We start from the raw sequence: 24742 nt of genomic DNA, 5'->3' as shown, positions 1-24742 counted from the left end.
CTAATCTATCCATCTAGGGCAGGCTACTCTTGTGGTGTGCTCATGGAGAGAGACACAACAACATTCCTCCATGTTAATTATTTGTAATTAAACACTTGTTTTTGTGATTATTTCATTAATGTGTATCTCTCTCTTCTTCCCCTTCCCTACATATCAGCTTGTAATATTCATCAATATAGTGACCATACCTGTTTTTCCTCACTGTTGAATTCCCAGTACCAAGCATAGTTCCTGGGATATATTTACTAGGTGTTCAGTAAATATCTGAGAATGAATAAATTAGTTTCTCTCTCTGGGACATAAGACAATAGGTTCTTATTAAAATAGGTCATTGGAGTATGTTATTTCTATTAAAATGTTATCTAGCATGTTAATAGGTCTTTTTTGAATGCATCCCATCACTACGAGTGATATATATTTGAAAATAATTTCATTGTGTCACCAGAGCTGAACACACACGGTCTAAAGACCAGGAGTTATAGAAAGTTTCTGGCACTGGACATACTTGTTTAAAAACTGTGGTAAAATATACACAACCTAAAAATTTGCCATTTTAGCCATTTTTAAGCGTATTGTTCTCTCGCATTAAGTATTCACACTCTTGTGCAGCCATCACCAGGATGTTTTCGTCTTCCCCAACTGAAACTCTGTACTCATTAAATAACAACTCTCTATTCCCCAGCCCTTAGCAACCACCGTTCTAATTTCTGTTGCTGTGATTTTGACTACTCTGGGTACTTCATTTGAGGGGAACCACACGGTATTCGCCCTTCTGTGACGTGCTGATTTCACTTAGCATAATGTCTTCAGGTTCATCCATATTGTCCTATGTGTCATCGTTTCCTTCCTTTTCAAGGCTGCATAGTATTTTATCTTACGCATATACCACATTGTGTTTATTCAGTAGAAACTTAGGTTCCTTCTACCTTTTGGCTATTATGAATAATACTGCTATGAACCTGGGTGTACAAGTGGATATACTTTTATGATTCTCTAGGTTCCCCCCCCCCCCCCCCCCCCCCCCCCTGTTATCCATTTAGTCTTCTACAAGTTATGTAACCTCCCTGCGCCTGAGTTTCCTCATCCACAATGGGAATAATACTATGAAACCTATCTGTACTGCTTCAGGGGGTTATCTGTTGACAAGAAGAGGGTATACAGGCATAACTACAAATTGCAGATGTACCTGTCCCAAGAATATAGAATTTGATGGAACTGCAGTGGGTCCCCAGACCACACCTCATTGTTGTTTTTCCTGGGCCCCTGGGTTTTCTGCGGGCATGAAACTCTCCGTGAAATTGACCGCCCAGGTTGTGTGGAAGACAAGTGATTTATTGCTATGCTACAAATCTTTTTGAGCTTCCCTCAACATTCCAGAAGAAATTACGTTTGACAGTTTTTGTGCCTTCGTTTAAGTTAATATTCACAAACATGGGGCTTTGCTGGCTCTTGAGACTCTAGCCACACTGGAAGAGAGAGTATGTGATGTCTCTGTGTCCTGAACAAGATCTCTGGCACCCTCTTCCCAGCCTCTGGAAAAGTCTGCCTCTGAGTTACCATGTGGCATCAACTTGAGGATTAAACAAGGTGGTACTTGTAAATCATTTAGAACAGCGTGTGGCACAGTGTTGAGAGCTTGGTAATATTGTTTGTTGAGATGGTGATAACAATGATATATTTTCCCCCCAATCTTGTTGAATCTCATTTACTTTCTTCTGATTTTATATCATTATTGATTGTCTGAAAGGGCTTTTATCATGCCATATTTACTGTCATTGTAGTAGGTTATCAAATTTGAATATGGTCACTAGGTTATGAGTGACCATACATTTTAATACAATTGTTATAAGGAGTTCATTATATGATATAAAGATCTTCCCCTTAAGGGTGCCTCGGTGGCTCGGTCGGTTAAGCGTCCAACTTCGGCTCAGGTCATGATCTCCTGGTTCAAGTTCAAGTCCCACATCAGGCTTTGGGCTGATGCAGGCCTGGAGCCTGCTTAAGATTCTGTGTCTCCTTCTCTCTCTCTGCCCCTTCCCCTGCTTGTGCTCTGTCTCTTTCTCTCTCAAAAATAAACTTTAAAAAAATAATAAAGATCTTCCCCTTAAAACAAGCTATAATTTTTACAATAAAAATTTTGTCAAGAAAAACTTAGAAAAAGTAAGTAACTTATTTTCTTGAAAATAGAAAGTTGACTTAACCAACAGTAATTTTATTCTTCAGATATTAACTCTTTGTAAAATTGCTAGCCATTAATCCTGCATTTCATTCTCTTCATTTGTGAGTCCTGTTGAAATTACGTATTTCATTCAGGGGATTGAGGGTACTGGGAATTTGAGGATAGATTGCAATTCATGGTCATTATAGCATTTAAAGGAATTGTAGTCTGCAGAATATATAAATCTTCAGATTAAAATTTTAGGTTTATCAGCTTACGTTAGAAATCTAGTCTTCAAAATGAGCATAAAATTGATGAACTGAGAATCCATGTAATTTTTTTAAAACACGTTTTCTTAAAATTTAAGAGTACTGTCCATGTTCTCAAGGCTATAAATTAGAATTAAAACTAATAAGACTACCACTGCAGTAAATCATACGAAACATGAAATTTTTCTTCCTTCTAAGTATATCACTGAGGCAGGAAATGAATGTTACTGTAGCACTGTTCTCTAATCTAGAGGCTTTAGTGAGATTTTCTAGTTGTTCCAGTTATGTTCGTTATAACAAAACAAAAAAATTTTTTTCTGCTTTAAGATTCCCTTGAAAATCATTTATTGCATTTAGTTATATCATTTTAATTTCTTTCAATCCAGAACAGTTCCTCATTCTTTCTGTCTTTCATGATGTGGCATTTTCAAAGTACAGGCCATTTATTTTGTAGAACATCCCTTAGTTTGGGTTGTGGTTATAATTTGATTTATAATTAAAATAAGTTTTTATTTTACTTAAGTCCACTTTGGTCAGTTAAGTCAGGAGAATTTCCATTTCACCCTAACTTTTCAAATTTATCAACGTAAGTTTTCGGAGTATTCTTTAATTAGAATAAATTGGTAAGTCTCCAGTTATAAGTATCTTTTCATTGTTATTGTTTATGTATGTCATTTCCCATTTTTTTTGACAGTTTTGCCAGATTTTTCTTTTCTTTTTTGTTATCTAGAAGAGTGAGATTTTAATTGAGTTGATTTTTTGTATGTTTTTTTTTTAATTAAAAAAATTTTTTTAATGTTTATTTTTGACAGAGAGAGAGAGACAGAGCATGAGTGGGGGAGGGGCAGAGAGAGAGGGAGCCACAGAATCTGAAGCAGACTTCAGGCTCTGAGCTATTAGCACAGAGCCTGACATGGGGCTCAAACTCACAGACCACGAGATCATGACCTGAGCCGAAGTCAGACTCTGAACCTACTGAGCCACTCAGGCTCCCCTTTTTAAAAAAAAAAATTTTTTTTAATGTTTATTTATTTTTGAGAGAGACAGAGATAGAATGCAAGTGGGTTGGGGCAGAGAGAGAGGGAGGCATAGAATCCAAAGCAGGCTCCAGGCTCCGACCTGTCAGCACAGAGCCCGACGCGGGGCTCGAACCCACGAACTGTGAGATCATGACCTGAGCCGAAGTCGGACACTCAACCGACTGAGCCACCCAGGCGCCCCTGTATGGTTTTTTTTTATTATTATTATATGTTTTCTATTTAGTTTTTTTTTTTTTTCTGTTTATTTTCCTCCTTCTACTTATCTTAGGCTTTACTCTGATATTCCTGTTCCAGCTTTTTTTTTTTTTCTTTTTTTTGGCGGGGGGGCGGGGGGTGTGTGTGTGTGTGGGAGAGAGACAGAATGAGAGAATATGAATCTTAAGCAGGTTCCATGCCCAGTTGGGAGCTTGACGTGGGGTTCAGTCTCCCAACTCTGAGATCATGACCTGAGCCAAAATTAAGAGTGAGACGCTTAACCAACTGAGCCTCTCAGGCACCCCTCCCATTCCAGCTTTTTAAGACTGATTTTTTAGCCCATCAACTTTGTCTAGTTTTCCGTCATCAATATTTACGATTATAAATGTACCTCTGTATGTCCTAAAGTTTGATATGTAGTATTTTCATTATCATTTGGTTCTAAGTATTTCCTAATTTACTTTATAATTTTGCATTTAATTGTGAGTTAATTTCCAAGGAAATGAGGTTCATAAGTTTATCTTAATTGCCTTGGGGGTTGTGGTCAGAGAAACATAGGCCAATTCTTTTACTATATTGTGATTTCCTTTAGGGCCTGCAATATAATCCTCCCCAGCATTTTGCTCCATGGGTCTTACTTTTACCATGGCCTAATGCAAAAGAAGCTTTCTGTTTTTGTCTGCTCTGTCTAGAAAATGCCATCAAGGTAAAGGTTAAGTCATTGTGGAAGCCCACGTGTCATACATATTCTTCCTGAATTATTTTAGTCTCCCCTTGCTTGCATTGGTTGTTCTTCAGTGTCCTCACATAGTTGTTTTACAGTAAACCCTTGGTTTGTGAGCATAATTCATTCCAGAAACAGGCTTGTAATCCAAAGCACTTGTATATCAAAATGAATTTCCCTATAGGGAATAATGGAAACTCAGATGATTCATTCCACAACCCCAAAATATTCATATAAAAGTGATTACACTACTGTAATCGTTACAAAATTATAAAGAAAAGATAAAATATAAAGAAGAATAAACAAATTAGCCTATACTTACCTTTGAAAACCTTCGTGGCTGATGAGGAAGACAAGAGGGGAGGTTATTGTGTAGGACGACTTTCACTATCACTAACGGATGTTGACTGCAGTACAGTATGAATACTCTCTTGTCATATACTGTATTTAATGTGACTGGCAATAAGGCAGCAGAGGAAAGGGTCTATATCTGCAGGTGGCCTGACCTAGAATGAAGCATGGCATTGCTAAGCTTACTCTTGGATGGAAAAGCAAAGGACTGTCCAGAGGTGCTTTGAAGTGACAAAAAATACACTGTTGCCAGCTGTGGGCACCTTCCAATGTTCTGAAAAATCACTGCTTTCTGCCAAACACTGTGGCCTGAGACCAAGCATCCAAGCACGGGAGACAATCATCCACAATCCCGCAGAGAGAGAGACAGAGCGAGAGAGAGAGAGAGAGAGAGAGAGAGAGAGAAGAAAGAACCATTGGCCCAGTTGTGATTGTGTGACATTCAGCATCATGTACTACTCATTTTGCAAGACAATGTTCGTTGATCAAGTTAAAATTTATTAGAAATGTTTTCTTGTCTTGCAGAACACACGTAGAACCAGTTACTCACAATCCAAGGTTTTACTGTATTTGTCTGGTTTGTGTCTAGAATCAGAGCCAGGGGGGAAGAATTTTCAGTTCTGCTCATGCAAAGGACATTTAGGGCCATGGGGTTACAGTGGCTTACTAGCCCCGTAGCTTTCTTGTGATAATCAAAAGGTCTGAATACACATGAGGACATGACTCAGGGTGTCCTGTAGATTGATTTGAGTGAATGACAACTAAGTCTTAACAAATTTGATGATGAATGAGGGATTTTGTTTTGAATACTGTGCATTGAAGCAAAACTTGAGAATGCATGGCATACTTCTCTTTTACATATATATAAAATGTTTTGCCTTGATCATGGTTTGTGGTTTACTCCTGAGAGTTTATATTCACCTTCTGCTTGGGAAAAACCATATGCTCATTAATTTTGAAATAGATTTAGTGTTCTGAATGCTATAATTTGTGCTGGAGGTACACATGCAAAGTTTTTGTAACATTTTGACCAAATCAATAGTTAGGATTGAATATGTATGTATATCAGTTAGCTGTTGTCAAAATAAAGCTACATGTTACATGCTGGGTTTCTGAGAAACAGGCTAAGATAGAGATTTGTATGTAGGAAATTTATTAGGAATCAAAACCTGTGGGGGGTGCCTCGTGGCTCAGTTGGTTAAACGTCCAACTTTGGCTCAGGTCATGATCTCCCGTTTTGTGAGTTCGAGCCCCACGTCGGACTCTGTGCTGACAGCTCAGAGCCTAGAGCCTGCTTCAGATTCTGTGTCTCCCTCTCCCTCTGCCCCTCCCCTGTTCGTTCTCTCTCTCTCTCTCTCTCTCTCTCTCTCTCTCAAAAATAAACATTAAAAAATTTAAGAAAAAAAAAAAAAAAACTGTGGAAGAGGAGGGATGGAGGCAGGATTGAACTGAGGAAGAAAGTGGGCTATGATACCTGAAGCCTCCGCCGACTCCACAGGACACTTCGAAGAGTTGTCCCAAATCCGGGTGACAGGCTGAGCCTGTATACCCCTGCATCATCGGATAAAGGCTGTGCCAGGAAAAGGGCATGATCTTGGGTGATGATTCTTTCTTGAATTGAAATCATTCCAAAGGTGACAGCTGAGGGTGTCTGCTGATAGCACATCTAGCACGGAGTGAGTAAGTTCTTTACTCTCAAAAGGAAAAACACAGTATCTGTTACACTGCCTAGTATTTCAGTGGCTTATAACAACAAGCATTAATTTCTTATATACTCCTTTGCAGATTGTCTAGGATTCTGCTGAACTAGACTGGGCCAATTTAGGTGCCAAACTACAGTGTGAGTCCAGATCTGCTCCATGTGTATCTCCTCCTCTGGTGACAAAAGCCAGTAGCTCAAGAGGGCAAACCTAGACATGCAAACACATGCCAGGGCTCTGTTCTGTCACGTATCTTGAACATCTTATCTGCCAGTCAGGTCACGTGGCCAGGCTCCACATCAGTGGAGTGGAAGACTCCTCTTCTGTGAAGGCCCAGGGGAGGGAGTGAATATTTGCTGAATAATAATCCAGACTACCGTTGTGTGATTGTACTTAATGAGCGAAGGATGAGAATTTCACTGCCGAGCTTTCGTTGTCAGTCTTCCTCCGAAAATACTTCTGTTTGTCATCTCCATCTGTTATGAATGAGATGAAATATGACAACACCTTCACCACTATTTGGCAGAGAGAACAGCTTGTGCTGAGTTCTTATGATTTTTTAAATTTAGATTTGAATGGATCTTGTGTGTATCTGTATCTCTATTGAAAACACGGTATCTTTGTATTTATCTGGAGGGAAGACTTTCTGTTGTTTTACATTTACTCCTTAAATTCTTTGTGTTACTTTAAATTGAGGCGTATACACAGTAAAGTGTATTCAGTACACTCAGGTGCATCGTTTGCAAACTTGTGTATATGTATACATTCATGTAATCGACCACCCAGATCTAAAGAACTTTACCAGAATCCCAAAAGATTCCCTCATGCCTCTTCCCAGTCAATGATTGCCCCCTCCTTCTGAGGGAATCATTATTCTGACTTCTCTCACCACTGATTGTTACTTTTCTCAAAGTTCATATAAACGGAATCTTCCAGTGTGTTCTCTTACATGTCTAGCTCTTGGAATTGTTGTTATCTTACTGATAAACCGTGAGTCAGATGTCAGACTCCTATGTCTTGTGTTAGCCTATTTCTGAGAGTCTTCACTTGATGTTGTCTGTTATGTTATAGAAGGTAGATTCTGTGTTTTGCTTACAGCTTTTTAGCGTGATGTTGAACTCTGTAAAAGTCCATTCAGAAGGAGCCTCCTATGTGTGTCAGAAAGATGGAGTTAATATGGACTTCTAGCCCATAATGTGGTCCTCTGGTTTCCTTTATGAATTTGGTCATCAATTTAAATAAAATTATTCCCTGGGAATTCCATAGTGCATACGTCTGATGGGATGTAGATTTTTTTCTACGCATACTGATCATGACAGCGCTCTCCTCCGGGCTGCGTTTCAAATTGGACTCTGGGGGTTTCATAGCCTCCAGTTGCCTATAAGTTGGACCCATTCTTTCCACTTGATTTGTGACAGTGCAGGTGGTTAGTCTTCCGAAAGCCATTGCTTACTTCGGTGTCCAGTAACACACACTCCGTGAGGAACAGAATCATTAAAACAATCTATTCGCTTCAGATTTGGGTCATAATCACTTATAAAGCCTGTGATGTTACTTTGGTTCTTTGAAACTCTATGAGATAATAGCCTATCATCATTTGTAAAAGTGCCTGTAAGAGAAGCCTTTTCATCACCTCGCGTGAACAAAAGAACGAAGATCCTTTTATGCTTTGAGTGGCTGCTATAATATCAGCTGAGAAACACTCATTTAGTTTTGTGACTTTGGGTTTCAGAGCACCTGTTAATTATAAGAACTACTACCTCTTGAGGAATGTCAGCAGCAGAGTTAATTTGTATAATTATTGATTTTGAATACCATTTAATCTTCAGTTTTGTTATCCATTGTAAATTTAGTTTCAAAAATAACTGTTTATAGTAATATATTATTAATTGAAGGGATCCCTGCATGCTATTGAACTTTGCTTTCATTTTTGTAGATCACTTATCTAGGAACTAAATAATTTCAAGAATGATGTAAACTTATTTAACAGTGCACAGTACAGTGAAACTGATGAGTCTGTCAAGTGAGAAGTTAAGTTAGAAAAGTGGGGTTTCGTTGATTATGAAGTTTGCAGAGCACAGGCAAAGAGTAAAGATCCAAAGATCAAAAATTCTAACATTTTTGTAACCGTTGTTGTGGAAAGGTGAGAAGAAATTCACTTAAAAATTGAAGTTATTCCATGATTGTGACACATACAGCAAAAGACTATACGTGATCAGTGGTCCTAGCTGTGATTATGACTAAGGAACAGGTAATGAGATTCCTGCTTGCTTTTGTTTTGTAGAATCCAGTGATTTATTTAAGAGAGATGTTAATCCTTATTAAAGCAGTTAGGTACTGTACCTTAAACATGTCTGTATGTCCTGAATCCCACCTTTAGTTCTGTCAACAAATTCATATTCAGTGTCTTAATGTATCACAGTATAAATAGGTCTTTTTAACGCATACTGTAGCCAGTGATTTTTTCTCTTTAACAGGTGTTTGTTGATATTTGAGTTTATTTTATACTCCTGTATGAGTAGTAGGGAACTCACCAGCTAAATTTTAAGAGACATGTTGCCACATGGATGTGATACTATCCCCATTTGTGAAAATTTTAATATCGGTAGATACTGTGTACAAGGTGCAGGACTTGGCTTTCATATGGTAGAAAGTTAAAAAAAAAAATTTTTTTTAATGTTTAGTTTTGAGAGAGAGAGAGAGAGAGAGAGAGAGAGCGCGCGCGCGCGTGAGTGGGCGTAAGGGTCAGAGAGAGGGGGAGACACAGAATCCGAAGCAGGCTGCAGTCTCTGAGCTGTCAGCGCAGAGCCAGATGTGGGGCTTGAACTCACGAACCGTGAGATCATGACCTGAGCCAAAGTCAGACGCTCAACCGACTGAGTCACCCAGGTGCCCCCATAAGTTAGAAAGTTTAATAGAACTAGTCCTCACTTGGTAAGGATTTGGTCACCTTGCCGACCAATTCTGGGCCACACCTCCATGCTTATCCAGACACAGCAGAGCCAGTCACCCTGTTCTGCAGTTTTCCTTCCACATATACAAATGTGCGTATATGTTATGAATGAATTTCTGGTTCTCCGGTAGAAATACCATCACAGGTTTTTCAAAGTTTAAAGTTTTGGAACCTAAGTTTCTTCACAGCTTCTGATGGGAAGAAGAATGTGTTTTAAATAAGCCAGACCCAAGGTACTTTTGCAAAAAAACAGGTATATTATCCTAATCTATCTTTTCCTCGTTTCAAATTACTCTTTATATCATTCTCTCCTGAAATATGTAGGAAACCCATGCCAGCCTAGCTGATTCAAGCAAGCCTAGTCATCTGTTCTTGGTCTTAGAAGATCTCAACCAGTTACTGATTCTACATGGATATGTGTTTTGTTTTGTTTGTATAACATGGATGTGTAGTTTTGTTTTGTCACCCTGATTCTCAATTCCATTGTTTTCTGTAACTCTCGTTCTTAGTGCATCATTGTCTTAATCCAACCTGGGAATATTTTTTCTCTGTCTGATACATAATCTATTATTCCCTTGTCAAGGAAGGCTGTGACAACCCTGTATAATAGGTGAAGTGATTCTGGCACTTTTAACTGAAAGGATGGTGAAACTTACTGGCTTCCCAGTTAATACCTGTGCCCGGAGGCCCTGGATTTTCATGGTTAGGTTACTGTAACAAATGAATGCATTTTTTTAAATACACACCTTATAAATCAACATTTTCTTAAATCAGTAAATGACATTTTAAATAGGTAATCTGTTTTTTAAATTTTTTCTTAATTTTGTTACTTAAAAAATAAACACCTACGTATATTAGTGTTAATTCAGTGCATCATGCATTTTAGTATTCCTGTTCTTAAATAATCTGGCAAGTTTGCATTTCTGACTGATCTTTTCTCTCCATTTTGTTTGTTTTCTTCAGTTTCATGCTATGGATACATTGTATAGGCACAGCTATGATTTAAGCAGTGCAATTAGTGTCTTAGTACCGCTTGGAGGGCCTGTTTTATGCAGAGATGAAATGGAAGAGTGGTCAGCTTCTGAAGCTAGTTTATTTGAAGAGGCACTGGAAAAATATGGCAAAGACTTCAATGACATACGTCAAGACTTTGTAAGTAGAAAACTGCGCCTAAACTGTTGGATGGGAATATTTTATCTTTGTTAAAAAGCTGGTAAACCTTAAAGTTTTCATTTAGCAAGCTTGCAACATAGTAATGTTTATCCGCTCAACATAGAATGAAGGCTAGTCTTGCAGAGAGAGAAATTGACATTTGTTCTGGGAAGCAATTATAAAACCTGGGATCAGGAGGCTCTGAATTCCAAGTTTAAAATATGGATGGCTTTTCTAACCATTTGCACAAAATATTTCTGAGGTCTGCTTTAAGTTTGTTGCTCTCCTTTGGACCTTCTATATTTTTCTAGTTATCTTACTAATTGTTGAGCCTGAGTTTGATGTGGTCCTTTAATATGGAAACAACCTGTAGCAAGCAGTATGGAAAATTTGCTTTATGGGTCCTGTCCTTGACTCCTCTTAATGATACATAGTTTCTCACTTGCATTTTAAATACTAGATAATCTGGCCTACTTTTATGTACTTCCTTTTGTCCTTGTATGTATGGAATTGCTCTCTTTAATTAAGCTTTTAATCTCTTTGAAATGGGGAAATTTCTATTTGAGAAGTCCATTGATAACTTCCTAGGACAATTATCCTTTCTAGATTATCCAGTTCGTTGGTGTATAATTGTGAATAGCAGTCTCTTATATTCCTTCTTATTTCTGCAGTATCAGGTATAAGGTCTCCTCTGATTCTCCTTTCTGATTTTATTTATTTCAGTCTTCTCTCTCTTTTTTTAGACTCGTTAAAGTTTGTCAGTTTGGTTTTAACTTTCCAAAAAAGGAACTCTTAGTTTCATTGATCTTTTGTTTTTCTAGTTTATACTTCATTTATTTCTGCTTTGACCTTTATTGTTTCCTTCCTTCTACTGACTAGATATACTCTTTTTCCTTCATTTTTCTTCTTTTCACTCTGACTGGATAATTTCTAATGACCTGTTTTTGAGTTCACAAATGTCCATTATTGATGTTCCATATTACATTTCTCATTGTATTCTTCAGTTTTAGAACTTGTGTTTGTTTGTTTTATGATTTCTTTCTCTCTGTTGAACTTATTTTGTGCATTGGTTTCCTGGTATTGGGGTCTATGTCCTGATTTCAGTTCTATCTGTTGTTATGCCCAGAATTCGTGATCCCCAAAGACCACTACACTAGGGAGCCGAGTCCGATGTAAAAGCAAAAGAGCCTTTATTCGAGCTAGCTCGAGCTCAATCCCCTACCTGCACTGACGCAGCTGTGAGATACCAGGGAGAGAGAGCGAGTTTCAAAAGGACAAAGGTTTTATTGGGGCCTAGGGGCAGTTGGTGAGGTAATGGCTGTGGCCTCAGCCGATTGGCTGGGGAAGGGTCCGAGTCCTGTTAGGCAGGTGGGGCGGGGGGGGGGGGGGGGTGCTCAAGGGGAGGAGGTGTGGTCAAGGTGAAGGACACAGAACAAGATGGAGACTGCCGGCATAGGCCCGCCCTGTCATCTGTATTTTCCTGGAGCTCACTGAGCTTCCTTAAAACCATGATTTTGAAATTATTATCAGGAAATCATAGCTCTCCATTTCTTTGGGGTCAGTTGCTGGAAGATTATTGTGTTTCTTTGGTGATGTCATGCTTCCTTACCTTCGTATTTCTTATAGCTTTGTGCTGATGGTTGTGCATTTGACTGATCAGTCACCTCTACCAGACTTTACAGACTGGTTTTAGTGGGGAGGGAGAGACCTTCGCCTGCCGTGGATACAAGGGTGTGGGAAGCTTGTGTATGATGGTTCCAGCTCTTGGGAAGGCCCATCAGCATAGTGTACATTCAGTTCCATCTGCTGAGGTCAGTTGTCGGTTGAGATTGCAGGGGTCCTCAACGGCCCATTCTCTGGGTGTCTGCAGTGGCAGTGAAGGCTGCTGGGGATCTCCTGATCTCTTTCTCCCCCATGGGGTGTGTCATTGCCAAAGGGATCCCTCTTGGCATTGGATCTGGCTTCAGGGTACCTTTGCCATGGCAGTGGTGCCTGGATCAGCTTGGGTCAGAACCAGGAGCGGAGCATGTATGCTCCCAGAGTGACAGCAGCCTGGGGTCTGGTGTGCTGGCTAGCCTGCGGTGTCGGTGACCGAGAGGTGAACTCATGCAGAACCACCATGGAACCAAGGTCTGAAGTGTGGGTGCATGTGGAGCGGCCAGAGTTCTGGGGTCCCGGATATGCACAGGGTTGGAGATGGGGGCTGGCAGCCCTGTTCCTGGGGTGGGGACACAGCAGCATCTGGGAGGGGTGGAGCAGCATCTCCCTCCCTAGGAGGTCAGTATCAGCAGTGGCTGTTGGTTACCTCAGTGGCAGAAGCCGTCAGTTTCCTCTGCCGAATAGGCTGCTGGAGTCCACGCCAACAAATACTACAGAGTCCTCAGCTGTGCACATGGCAGGGAGTCTGCAGCTGTCATGAAGGCTGTTGAGGTCCTCGAGATCCTCAGTGGCAGTGGCTGCCAGGCTCCTCTGCAGAGCGGGCCACTGTGGACCACACTGGCACCCACTTACACTGATAGCCTTTACCCTTCTTCTTTGTTCTTAGCCGGTTCCAGGTGTCTCAGCTAAGCCTACCTCCCTGGTGATCCTTTTTCTGTGGTTATTCTTCATCTTTTGCGCCACTGTGTTGCCATAGCTTCTTATTTGACTCTGATCCTCCCAGGGCTGTTTTCATTGTCCATAGCTGTGGGATACAAAGACAGATGTCTCCTGTCATAAAATGTTATAAAGTGGTTATTGTTCTAAAGTGGTTCCTAATTTCATATTATCCTTCGAAGATCTGTGGGATGGATCTGTAGTGATGCCCCCTCACATTCCTGATACTGGTAGTTTTCCTCATCAGTCCAGCAAGGACTTAATCGATGTTTTTGACCTTTGCAAAGAACCAGTTTTTTGCTTGCTTGATTTTTGTTGTTGTTTGTTTGTTTCATTAACTTCCACTTTTATGTTTGTCATTTCCTTTCTTCAGCTTGCTTTGTGCTGAAGTGCTTTGTCTTTTCCTAGTATCTTTTTAAGGTTGAAACTTTTCTTGTAATCATTTGTTGAGAGTGTACTTAGCTGACAGTGATTTTAGCCTTATCTTAAATTTGTCTTCCTGTCCTCTTTAACAAAAATGTTATTCTTTTTCTTTTTTTTTTTATATTTGTTTATTTTTGAGAGAGAGAGAGAGAGAGAGAGAGAGACTGAGTGTGAGCGGGAGAGGGGCAGAGAGAGAGAGGGAGACACAGAATCCAAAGCAGGCTCCAGGCTCTGAGCTGTCAGCAGAGCCCGACGTGGGGCTCGAACTTAAAAACTGTGAAATCATGACCTGAGCCAAAGTCGAATGCTTAACCGACTGAGTCACCCAGACACCCCAAAAATGGTATTCTTTGTAGAATTCATTTTTTTTTCTTTTTCTCTTTCAGTGCTCTAAAGGTGTATCTCTATCTGGCTTACGTAGTTTCTGATGAGAAGTTCTTACGTATGTGAATGTTTCTTTTTCTTTGTGCTCAAGATTTTGTCTTTACCTTCAGTTTTGGGTTTTGTTTGTTTGTTTAATAGCAGTTTTATTATTACTACAATGCACCTGAGTATATTTTTCTTTGTAATTATTTTAATGAATTTCTGAGAACTAAGGTTTACTCTTTGTGTATTAGTTTGTATAATTTATAATTTAGATTGATCTATTTTTCAGTGCACTAATTTTCTCTGCCATGTCCAGTATACTGATAAACTTCTTAAAGGAATTCTTCAAATATGTTAGCATATTTTGCTAACATTTATGTTTTCTTTTTTTTTTTTTTAATTTTTTTTTTAAATGTCTTTATTTTTGAGACAGAGAGAAACAGAGCATGAATGGGGGAGGGTCACAGAGAGAGGGAGACACAGAATCTGAAACAGGCTCCAGGCTCTGAGCTGTCAGCACAGAGCCCGATGCGGGGCTCGAACTCACGGAGTGTGAGATCATGACCTGAGCTGAAGTCAGACACTCAACCGACCGAGCCACCCAGGCGCCCCTATGTTTTCTTTTTTATGCTTTTCTCTGTTTAAATCCCTATCTATTCATGTGTGCTGTCTTACCTTTTTAACCCAGTCCTTTAATATATTAATCTAATCTGTAGTTGGACCAGGTTTGGATTTGGTGGTTGTTCTGTTTACCTTCAGGGTACCGCTGTATTGGAAGGCCTAACCAAAAATTTCATGTGCTGCCTTGATATCTTTGAGCCTCACTGGGCCACAAAAACTTCACTGTGAGTTCCACTCCTTTGCCAGATATATCCTTCACCAGCAGGAAAGACTCCCCACCTGCCCAGTTCTAGCTCCCCCGCAGCCTTCAACCTCATGGGTTTCACTTCCCTGCTAGCCTGCAGAATTACTGAGACAGGCCAGTCACATCTTCCCCTGGGAACTCTCTTCAGAACCAGGGCACACCTCACTCACCCTCTTGTTACACAGAACCTCACTTCCGCAGCCCCTAGTGACTCGCTGTGGCCCTACATGGTGTCATCTTCCCCTGGACTGTGAGTATCTGTGACTAATAAACCAGTCAGACTCCTCTGTTTTGTCTTCAGTGTCGTGCGTTGTACGTCCTGGCCATCTGATACTGTTTTGAGGGGCAGGTTCCTCCCCTCACTGAAGCAATAAATAGGAGGTGATCTGAACATTCACAGACATCAAATTCTTACCTATGCTTAATGTGGGGCCTGGAATGTGGGAGGGTTTCTTCAGTGCTCCTGTCTCAACGTCAGCAGGCCCAACTACTACAGGGCCTGTCTCCACGTTTTGATAAGTTGTGTTTTCATTTTCATTGCATCAGTATTTTTTGTTTTTCTTTCTGATTTTCTTCTTTGGCTCATGGATTATTTAGAGGTAAGTTCCACGTATTTGCATCTTTTTCACATATTTTTGTTACTGAAGTCTAGTTTAATTCTGTTGTGATCAGAAAACATACTTTGTAAAAAAAATCAAATTTTACATTTTTGAGATGTGATTCTCATCCTGTATATGGTCTTACTATGGTGAATGTTCCATGTGCTCTTGAAGAGATATTTTGCTATTTGGTGGAATGTTCTATAAATGCTACTTAGGTCAGATTTATTGATGGTGTTCAAGTCTTCTGGAGCCTTACTGATTTTCTGTCTACCTGTTCTGTTGAGAGAGTAGTATTGAAAGCCTCTAGCTATGCTTGTGAATTTTTCTGTTTTTCTTTTCAGTTACAATAGGTTTTTGCTTTAATTATGTTGAATCTCTGTTATTAGGTACATACATTTAGGACTGTTATGTTCTCATAATGAATTGACCCTTTTGTCTTTACATCATGCCTCTTTATCCATGGTAATATTCCTTATGGTGAGGTCTATTAATATAACCACTTCAGCTTTATTCTATTGATTACATGGTATATCTTGTTTCCATCACTTTATTTGTGTCTTACTTATGTTCGAAGTGGGCTTTTTGTAGACTGAATACAATAGGATCTTTTTTTTTTTTTTTAAACCAGTCTAACAGTCTTTACCTTTTACTTGGATTGTTTAGACCATTTACCTTTAATGTAATTATCAATATTACAAGTTTTGGTTTAAACCAGTCATCTTCCCATTAATTTTCCATTTGTCCCATTGTTCTTTGTTCTTTTCCCCTTTTTAAAATTAATTAAAAAAAATTTTTTTATGTTTGTTTTTGAGAGACAGAACACAGTTGGGGGAAGGACAGAAATAGAGAGAGAGACACAGAATTTGAAGCAGACTCCAGGCTCTGAGCTGTCAGCACAGAGCCCGACACGGGGCTAGAACCCACTAACTGTGAGATCGTGACCTAAGGTGAAGTTGGATGCCTAACCCACTGAGCCACCCAGGTGCCCCTTAAATTAATTTTTTTATTCCAGTTTTATTTCTACTAGTGACCTGCCAATTAAACTTTTATTTTTGTAGTGGTTTACAGTATATATCTTTAATGTCCTACAGTCTGTCTTCAATCAAACTCACTTAGGTCACATAGATTATAAGAACCATGTGATTGGGATGCCTGGTTGGTTCCATCCATAGAGCATGTGACTCTTAATCTCTAGGTCGTGAGTTCAAGCTCCAAGACCCATATTGGGTGTAGAGCTTACTTAAAACAAAAAAGAAGAAGAAGAACCATGTGACAATATATTTCCATTTCCTCCCTTCCATTCTTGTGCTTTTTTTGTCATATATAATTCTGGCTATGTTCTAAATCCCACAGTGAATTATAACTTTTTTGGCTTTAGACTGTGATCTTTTTAAAGAGATTTTTAAAAATATTTTTCCCCCATGTTTATTTATGTATTGTTATTTATTTTTAAAAATGTTATCACTTCTGCTCCTCTTCATTTATTTGTGTAGATTCAAATTACATCACCACCACCACTTCTCGGCCTTTTAGCTAAGATCAAGTGCAAATTACATCACCGCCAACAGGGGCTTTCTCAGGTTTCCTGCTCTGGCCCAGATCTTTCTGATGAACACCTGATGGAGACCTGTGGCAAATGTGGATGGATTCCCCTAGTGTCTAGAGATCCCATAGATGCTACAACAGTTGTCCTAGCTCACTGTTGACCTTTAATAATTTGGTAAATTTTTGGCTGTTTTCTTCTTACTTTGTTTTTATTTGTTATCTTTATTTATTTATTTATTTATTTATTTATTTATTTATTGGTGCTTTGCCAAAGTAAAAGTAGCTCATGAGTCTAGTCTTTGAGTACTGAGTGACTTTGGAATCCAGTTCAGTTGATTGTCTTGTAACATTAGCTCAAGAATCGGTATGGTTTTGTAGGTTATCCGGGTGTTTTCTTCTCATTTTTAAGGTGGGAATGACATTATCTAGCTTAGGGCCTGCTTGGGATTCTCCCTCCCTCTCCCTCTCTCTTCGTCCCTCTGCCCCTCATCCCCAACTCATTCACTCTCTTAAAAAAAAAAAAAAAAGGAATTGGGCTGCTGAAGGAAAATAATTATGATAAACAAGGAAGGCAATATAGATAGCTTCTTTAGTCTTCCTTTCTCTTTTCTGAAACTCATCCTGAGGCCTTCATTGGCATTCAAAATCAAATTCCCCCAATGTTCTCTCCTTAGTACCTTTGATGACCAGAGTTCTCAACTTGGTAGCATAACCCAAACCTTTATTCCTGAGGGTTCTGAGCCCTGAGTTAGAAGCTGTTCTGTGAGAATAAGTCATTCATTAGTCTGTGGTTGGTATTGCTAGCCAATGCATTACAGGCAGAAAAGGCAAATCATATTTAGAATAATTGTTTATTCAACAAGAACAAGATGTCTGTTCATTCCAGGATGCTGAGAGTCTAATGTGACTGACATGTTACCAGGAATGGTGCCATGTTGGAAGCCCAGTGTACATTGTTCCTTGCAGATTGGACACCTGGAGTAATCAGATCAAATTTGGTGAGAGGATGTCCATGTAGGGGTACCCATATGTAATCTGCTTGCCTCTGTGTCCATTTTGTTGATGTGTCCTTTGAACAGTCATTGTTGTGGCTAGGGAAACAGGCTGGCTGATAACCCTAGAGATCATCTTGCCCTCTTGATGTTAAGAGACCCTCCTCTCCAGAAGGAGCCTTTGATAAACATGGGGATATAAAGATCCTCACACTTAGGCCCATCAAGAAGTGTCTGTCCCACAAACCTCTTTCCTAAGCCTCATTGTTACCAACCTTCTAATCTGCTTCCTTTCAAGTCCCTCCCTGATCATTGTGACAGGTAGATAACCACTCTCCCTGAGTGGGTATGGATTAGTACCTCTGGCCAGCTTTCCTTCAACTCAGACTAGGAAACCAGATGGTGACTCTAATGCCCTGCCCTTTTAAAGGATCTTTCTTCTTCACTGTGCTTTAGAGCCACCCCTGCTCGGGGCCAGAATGCTGCAGCAGAATTCTGGCTCATGCCGGTGTATCATGCAAAGCCATCTGCCACATTCAGATTTTTTTCCTTCTCACTTGACAGGTCATAGGGAACTCCTGTGGAGCCATGAGGGTTGAGGGAGAAATGATACTGCAACAGGAGTAGACACACTGGGACATGTCATTTGTGCCTTCAGGGCTATACTTCTTGATAAGAGAGTGGTGGTGCTGAGCACAGCTGATCAGGACTTGATGGCTCAGATAAAATCTGGCTGATGATGAAGCTCAGGTTACATAGTCACTTGGTTTCCTTTTCTCAGGCTTCCAGGTAAATAAATGAACACCAGGGGTGTTTCTCAGGTGAAGAATAGTTAGCAGATGAAGAGGTCTTACCTTGCTTGAAGCCCTAGGGGACTGTGCCCGTGACTGTCCTCTGAGGTCTTGCCTTGTGAGGTCTTGCCATGGGCTCCTTACCCCATCCCTCAGACACTTTCAACTCCCATTAGATTGCTTGTTGGGTTGTAGAAAACTGTTTGCTTTAGCTGCAATGCACATGCCAGTGGCTGTGCTGATTGGGTCCTTTAAAGAGACCACGTTCGTAACTGCTGTTGGAGTTGCTACCCAGTTAAGCTTAAAATAATTTCCTTTCTCAAAACTCCCATCTGTTTTCTTTTCATAGCAAACAGGTGAGTGAAATGTTGAGGTGATTAAAGAATAGTGTGGATATTGTACACATGGATTTCAAGCAGACCTCTAGCTGCAGTGGGGTCTGGGAAGTACTGTTTTGATTCTCTAATCCCGATGGTGCATTAGGGCAAGTTAGCTAGAAGTCAGAGAGAGTGCTGAGTCACCTATCTGTAGAATCTGATGCAACCGCTACAAACTGTGACCGTTGACAGTCATTCGCTTGAAGGTTTGATCTATTCCCATGTGCATCTGGGATGACTGACAGATTTCCCTTTACAGAGGGAATATACTGACATATTCCTGAATATGTTCTTTGGCTGTGGGTCTCCTTAGTGGGCGTTCATTTGGCCAGTTTTGAATAATTATGGAAAATAGCAAAGGGTAAGCTTCCTGTTTTTCAAATGCAAGACTACACTCAACTGTGTACTCTTTCAGAGGCTTAGGTTTTATTTTATTTATAACAAAATAGGTGAAAATAAAGCAGTTTTGGAAAAGATGAGAACGGTTACTGCAGAGACCAAACGACACCCAGTTGTAGCTGGCATCTTTGGAAGTTAAAGTAACTTGGGCTAAATCTATTTAAATGTCATTTCTAAACATTGTGCTACTTCAGTGCCACCTGTAGCCCTAGAATAACTTTCCTGAATAGGTCCTGAAATATTATCAGTCATAATGTTTATCATCTGTAACAAAATGGGAGCTGAGAAATAGACTGTGTTGTTTTAGAGTTTCTGACTGAATGTAACTTGTTTGGGGTACACTTTGCTAAGAATTAACTTTAGTTTTCTCAAATACTTCTCCTAGAGTGAATCTTCTGTGTGGATATTTGCCTCATTATTTTTTAAAACGTGACTTAAAAAAGAAAGCCGTTCCTACAGTAATGCCTTGTTTTCATTATCATGTTAAATATTTTTTCAGCTCCCTTGGAAATCATTGACTAGCATCATTGAATATTATTACATGTGGAAAACTACTGACCGATATGTGCAGCAGGTAATTTTCTTCATACTGCTACCAATACTATTGCATTAAAGTGAGCTTTCTTTTTAGATCTTAGTATTTCTTTTCTTTTTTTTTTTTTTTTTAACGTTTATTTATTTTTGAGACAGAGAGAGACAGAGCATGAACAGGGGAGGAGCAGAGAGAGAGGGAGACACAGAATCTGAAACAGGCTCCAGGCTCTGAGCTGTCAGCACAGAGCCCGACACGGGGCTCGAACTCACGGACCGTGAGATCATGACCTGAGCCGAAGTCGGACGCTTAACCAACCAAGCCACCCAGGCGCCCCTATATCTTAGTATTTCTTAGCAATACACTTAATTTTAAATTTGTTGGCTTTCTCTTTTCTATACTGTTTTTAACATCCTTAAGATGTTGTTTTAAGATTTTAGTTCTAGTATTTTCTGACTTCAAAGTCACTATGATAAATATTTTGGAAGGATGACAAAGGGAGATAACCACTAGAGAGGCAGTATTATCCTTGCAGGTGCCTGGTGCTTTGTCTCTTTCTGAGTATAGTTGATAGGAATGGCCTAAGATGTGAGGTCATTTTATGAAGTATTAGAAATTCAGATCAATGCCATCAACCATATAGTTTGATATATTTTAAAAAAAATTTTTTTGTGTGTTTTTATTTCTTTTTGAGACAGAGAGAGACAGAGCATGAGCTGGGGAAGGGCAGAGAGAGGAGGAGACACAGAATCTGACGCGGGCTCCAGGCTCTGAGCTGTCAGCACAGAGCCTGATGCGGGGCTCGAACTCACTGTGAGATCATGACCCGAGCTGAAGTCGGCGCTTAACCGACTGAGCCACCCAGGCGCTCCCAGTTTGAGATATTTTAAAAGACCTTCTGAAAACCTCCTTAGATGACATTTGTGTCATATGTACATCTTTGACCTTAACTGTTAGTCTTACTAGTTTGATGGTCTGGTAGTATGCATAAGTTTTTCTCCAAAATTATTTCTAAAAGCAGGGAATCTTTTAATTTGAGTCTTTCCTTAATGTTCCAAGTTGAGGTAAATCTCTAAATTACTTATTTTGAGTACTATTACTTTGGGGGAAAGGTACATTTTCCTTAGTGACTTCAGTCAATACTTGTTTTTAGATTCTTCTAGTCATAGGTTAGAGGTGGTAAAGAAAGGAGTAAATATATTTAACACAGACATTATTTTCCCTAAGTTATGTGATCACACAGTGACAAGTGTTGGATACTAAATGATCATAGTGAGTTGTCGAGGTCATGAATAATGAAGAGATACCCATGGCTTATTGAAAAATTTCTGGTGTCAGCATCATAATACAAAAGTGCTTATTTTAAACAACATAGGTAGAAGTGAAGACCATGTGCTCTGGAAACTTGAATTTTTCAGGGCAAAAAAAGTCCCTTAAAGGTGGTGGAGATGATGGCATCATGAGTGGTTGAAAAGTGGTTTTTGAATTAAATTATTTCCAAAAATTTCTACTCTGTCTCTAAAAATTTTAAGTTGTCGCCTTAAATGTTTTTTTTTTTCTCCTCATTGAGAAAGTGGATGAATGCCTTACATTCTGTTTTGTCTTCTTTTTGGATATCTACAACATGTATTTTTTTTCCTTCCTTGCTTATATTCATTTACTGTGTTGATCATTTTCTGGAAATGATTACATAATCTTTCCCCTATTCCTTTACCTACATTTGGCTTTTAAAATCTGATGTGAGTTCAGCCAGCTTTAAAGTTTATTGCGTATCTCTTAACATTTGAGGGTAAATGTTTATTTAATTGTACTTGGGAGAGTTGTCTCTTTCTTTTGCATGGACCTTGGAAACTAATCATTTTTCAAAAAAAAATTTTTTTTATTTTTTTATTTTATTTTTTTTTTTAATTTTTTTTTTCAACGTTTTTTTTATTTATTTTTGGGACAGAGAGAGACAGAGCATGAACGGGGGAGGGGCAGAGAGAGAGGGAGACACAGAATCGGAAACAGGCTCCAGGCTCCAAGCCATCAGCCCAGAGTCTGACGCGGGGCTCGAACTCACGGACCGCGAGATCGTGACCTGGCTGAAGTCGGACGCTTAACCGACTGCGCCACCCAGGCGCCCCAAAAAAAAATTTTTTTTAAAGCAGAGTGTGTGTGTTTCTCCCCGAAGGGCTGTAAAGAAAGTAGAAACTAAATTTGAAAAGTAAAAATGGTTACTTGTGAGCCCTGTTTACTCACTCAGGGAGCAGTGGAAACTTCACTTGTTTACAGCTTTATTTTTAAAACCTATGTCTCAAATGTTATTAATACTTGCAGTCTGAACCTCAGAATCTAGTCAGTTGTCTTACAGAACACTGCAGTTTAATGTGCACAGGAAGGGAAAGGCCCTTCTTAAAATGGCAATTTGTGCGAACGATGTTTTAATATTTCATTTTCATGTGAATTTTCTAAGACAATGAAGTGGCAATAATTATTAGCCTTGTACGTAAAATATTTTATCTGTCTTTTGAATTAGAAACGTCTAAAGGCAGCAGAAGCTGAGAGTAAACTGAAACAAGTGTATATCCCAACTTAGTAAGTAATGGAAATCTTTTTAAATATTTGTCATGGTATTAATTCTATCAAAACAAAATATGTAATTGTGGTCAGTTTCAGCTAAATTCGGATTTCTTTGTGTATCTTATTTTCTTCCACTACAAAGCATGAGACTTGCTTTCCATTATACCACGACAGTGATTTTTTTTGTCCCCCAAGGAGACAAAAGGACTAAAGGGAAAATAAAATACCCACAGTATACTTCTAGGAACGTTGCAGGGAAAGCATCAGAAAACTAACCTGTGAAACTCTATTACTTGAAACAAATGTGTTTCAGAAAGCTAAGCAACTTTTGAAACTATGTTATGGAACGGAGTTTTGGGGGATGGGTAGTTCACATTGCCTTTTTGAGGGTGTTGATTTGGTGGAGGATTTTACATTGTTTTCTTGGGAGAAGGGTGAGAGAAAGCAGTAAGAACCATACTTTGTTGGATGAGTAATGAATAGATGTCAGCTGTCTCACATGGCTGGTGTTCTATCATCATTATTTTGGGGGCTTAGAAATCACTATCATATCAAAATGAATGCCGGTTTGCTTTTCATTTGCTACATTTTAAATGAATTGTAATTTTTTTTTTTTTTTGAGATCTTTAGAGTTCGTTGTTCATTTGTTCAGGAAAATTTGGTTTATCAAGCACCTAGTGCTATACTAGGTTCTTTGGGGTTTAAAATGAAATTTTCTCAAAGTGCTATCTACTGCTCCAAGATTTTTTTCACTCTGTGTTTAGTGTAGTTGTTTTATACATAGCATTTTGTTTATTGAATTTTGATATATTAATACATATTTATATATATGTATGAGGCCTCATAGACCATGAATTGTGATTTTTTTTAATGATTTTTTTATCTCAAGGCAGATAACATGTAATTGACAGGATTCATAATTTTTATTCAGAGAGGTAATGTCCCTTCTGCAGTAGTTTCCAGTATTTTAGGATATTTTATTTGAGTAATTTGTAAAAGAACAACTCCCCAAAGAGAACAGTGTTATGATTCATGTGTCAGATTTTCAGAGACAAGTGTGGCAGCTTTCTTGTGCGTTGTGGTGCTGTCACAGCAAAGGAAAAGTACGTTTAGCCAGTTTTCACCTACTAACCCAGATAATTGTTTCTGTTATGTTTTGCATTGACTTTGTGGGAGTCTCAATTTAAGTCAAAGGCCAGCACGCTCTAGTCTGCAGGCCATATCTGACCCGACGCCTGTTTTTGTAAAGAAAGTGTGGTTGGAACACACCCATACTCATTCATTTATGTGTTGTTTATGTCTGCTTTCGTGCTTCAGTGGCAGCGTTCAGTGGTTTTGACAGAAATTGTAATACCCACGGAACTTAAAATATTTACAATGCCAACCTGATCTAAGTGAATGGTTTTTGAAGATCACGACAGTTTCTAGTCATAACTTGAAAAAAAGTTACATAAATCTTTATCTAAATAGAAGGTATGAAGTTACAGTGAGTTGGATAAGAATCTGAGTCCTTTGACGAATTTCACAATTAACTGTGAAATCGAGTATTTTGAAACAAATAATAGATTGAGAATTACGTTATGCTATCATTCTTTTGAGCCTGGCAGGCTTCTATATACAGAGCACTTTGTTCAGTACTAGAGATAGAAAGGTTAAGAAGACAGGCTTCATTCTAGTGTGGGGAAGACAGATGCCAAACAGTTGCCTAGTGTGACAAGTACTGTAATGGAGAAGAACAGAATAGCTTTTATGAGAATTTACACCAGGGGACCAGACTCTGTTGATGCTGACAGGCAAGATTCCTTGTGGAAGTGAGTTTGAATGAACTCTGGAGGAGGAAGAAGAATTAACCAGTTGGTACAGGCTTTCCAGGTCAAGGGGATCCTGAGATTGGAAGGGGCAGAACATAGTTTAGGAGCCGAGAGAAAGGCAGTAGAGCTTTTATAAAGAGACTGGTGAGGTATGGGAGGCAGGTATGGTCGGCAGGGGCCAGGGTTTACCCATCTGATGAACAGTGGAAATGGATTTTAAACAGGAAAGTGTCATGACCAAATTTGTACTTTAAGATCACTGGCTATATTTTGAAAAACGGTTTGGGGAAGGGGAGTAATAGTGGATGTAAGGAGACCAATTTTGAAGTTCTTAGAGAAG

At 39.2% G+C, this 24742-nt stretch overlaps 1 protein-coding gene across 4 annotated transcripts in view; it reads left to right on the top strand.

Moving 5' to 3' along the window:
• The window catches only part of MTA3 (metastasis associated 1 family member 3), a 180884-nt gene that overhangs the window by 115814 nt on the left and 40328 nt on the right, over window positions 1-24742 (top strand). For all 4 annotated transcript variants that reach the window (XM_049652233.1, XM_049652232.1, XM_049652231.1 and 1 more), the window contains exons 9-11: window positions 10354-10542; window positions 19997-20071; window positions 22548-22606. In XM_049652233.1, coding sequence (XP_049508190.1) covers window positions 10354-10542; window positions 19997-20071; window positions 22548-22606 — 323 coding nt within the window. The remainder of the gene's footprint in view (window positions 1-10353; window positions 10543-19996; window positions 20072-22547; window positions 22607-24742) is intronic.

This window comes from Panthera uncia (genome assembly GCF_023721935.1).
Source record: "Panthera uncia isolate 11264 chromosome A3 unlocalized genomic scaffold, Puncia_PCG_1.0 HiC_scaffold_12, whole genome shotgun sequence".
In the NCBI taxonomy this organism is placed as follows: domain Eukaryota; kingdom Metazoa; phylum Chordata; class Mammalia; order Carnivora; family Felidae; genus Panthera; species Panthera uncia.
Note: the sequence above shows the minus strand (reverse complement) of the source record. Positions and strands in the feature narration are given on the sequence as shown.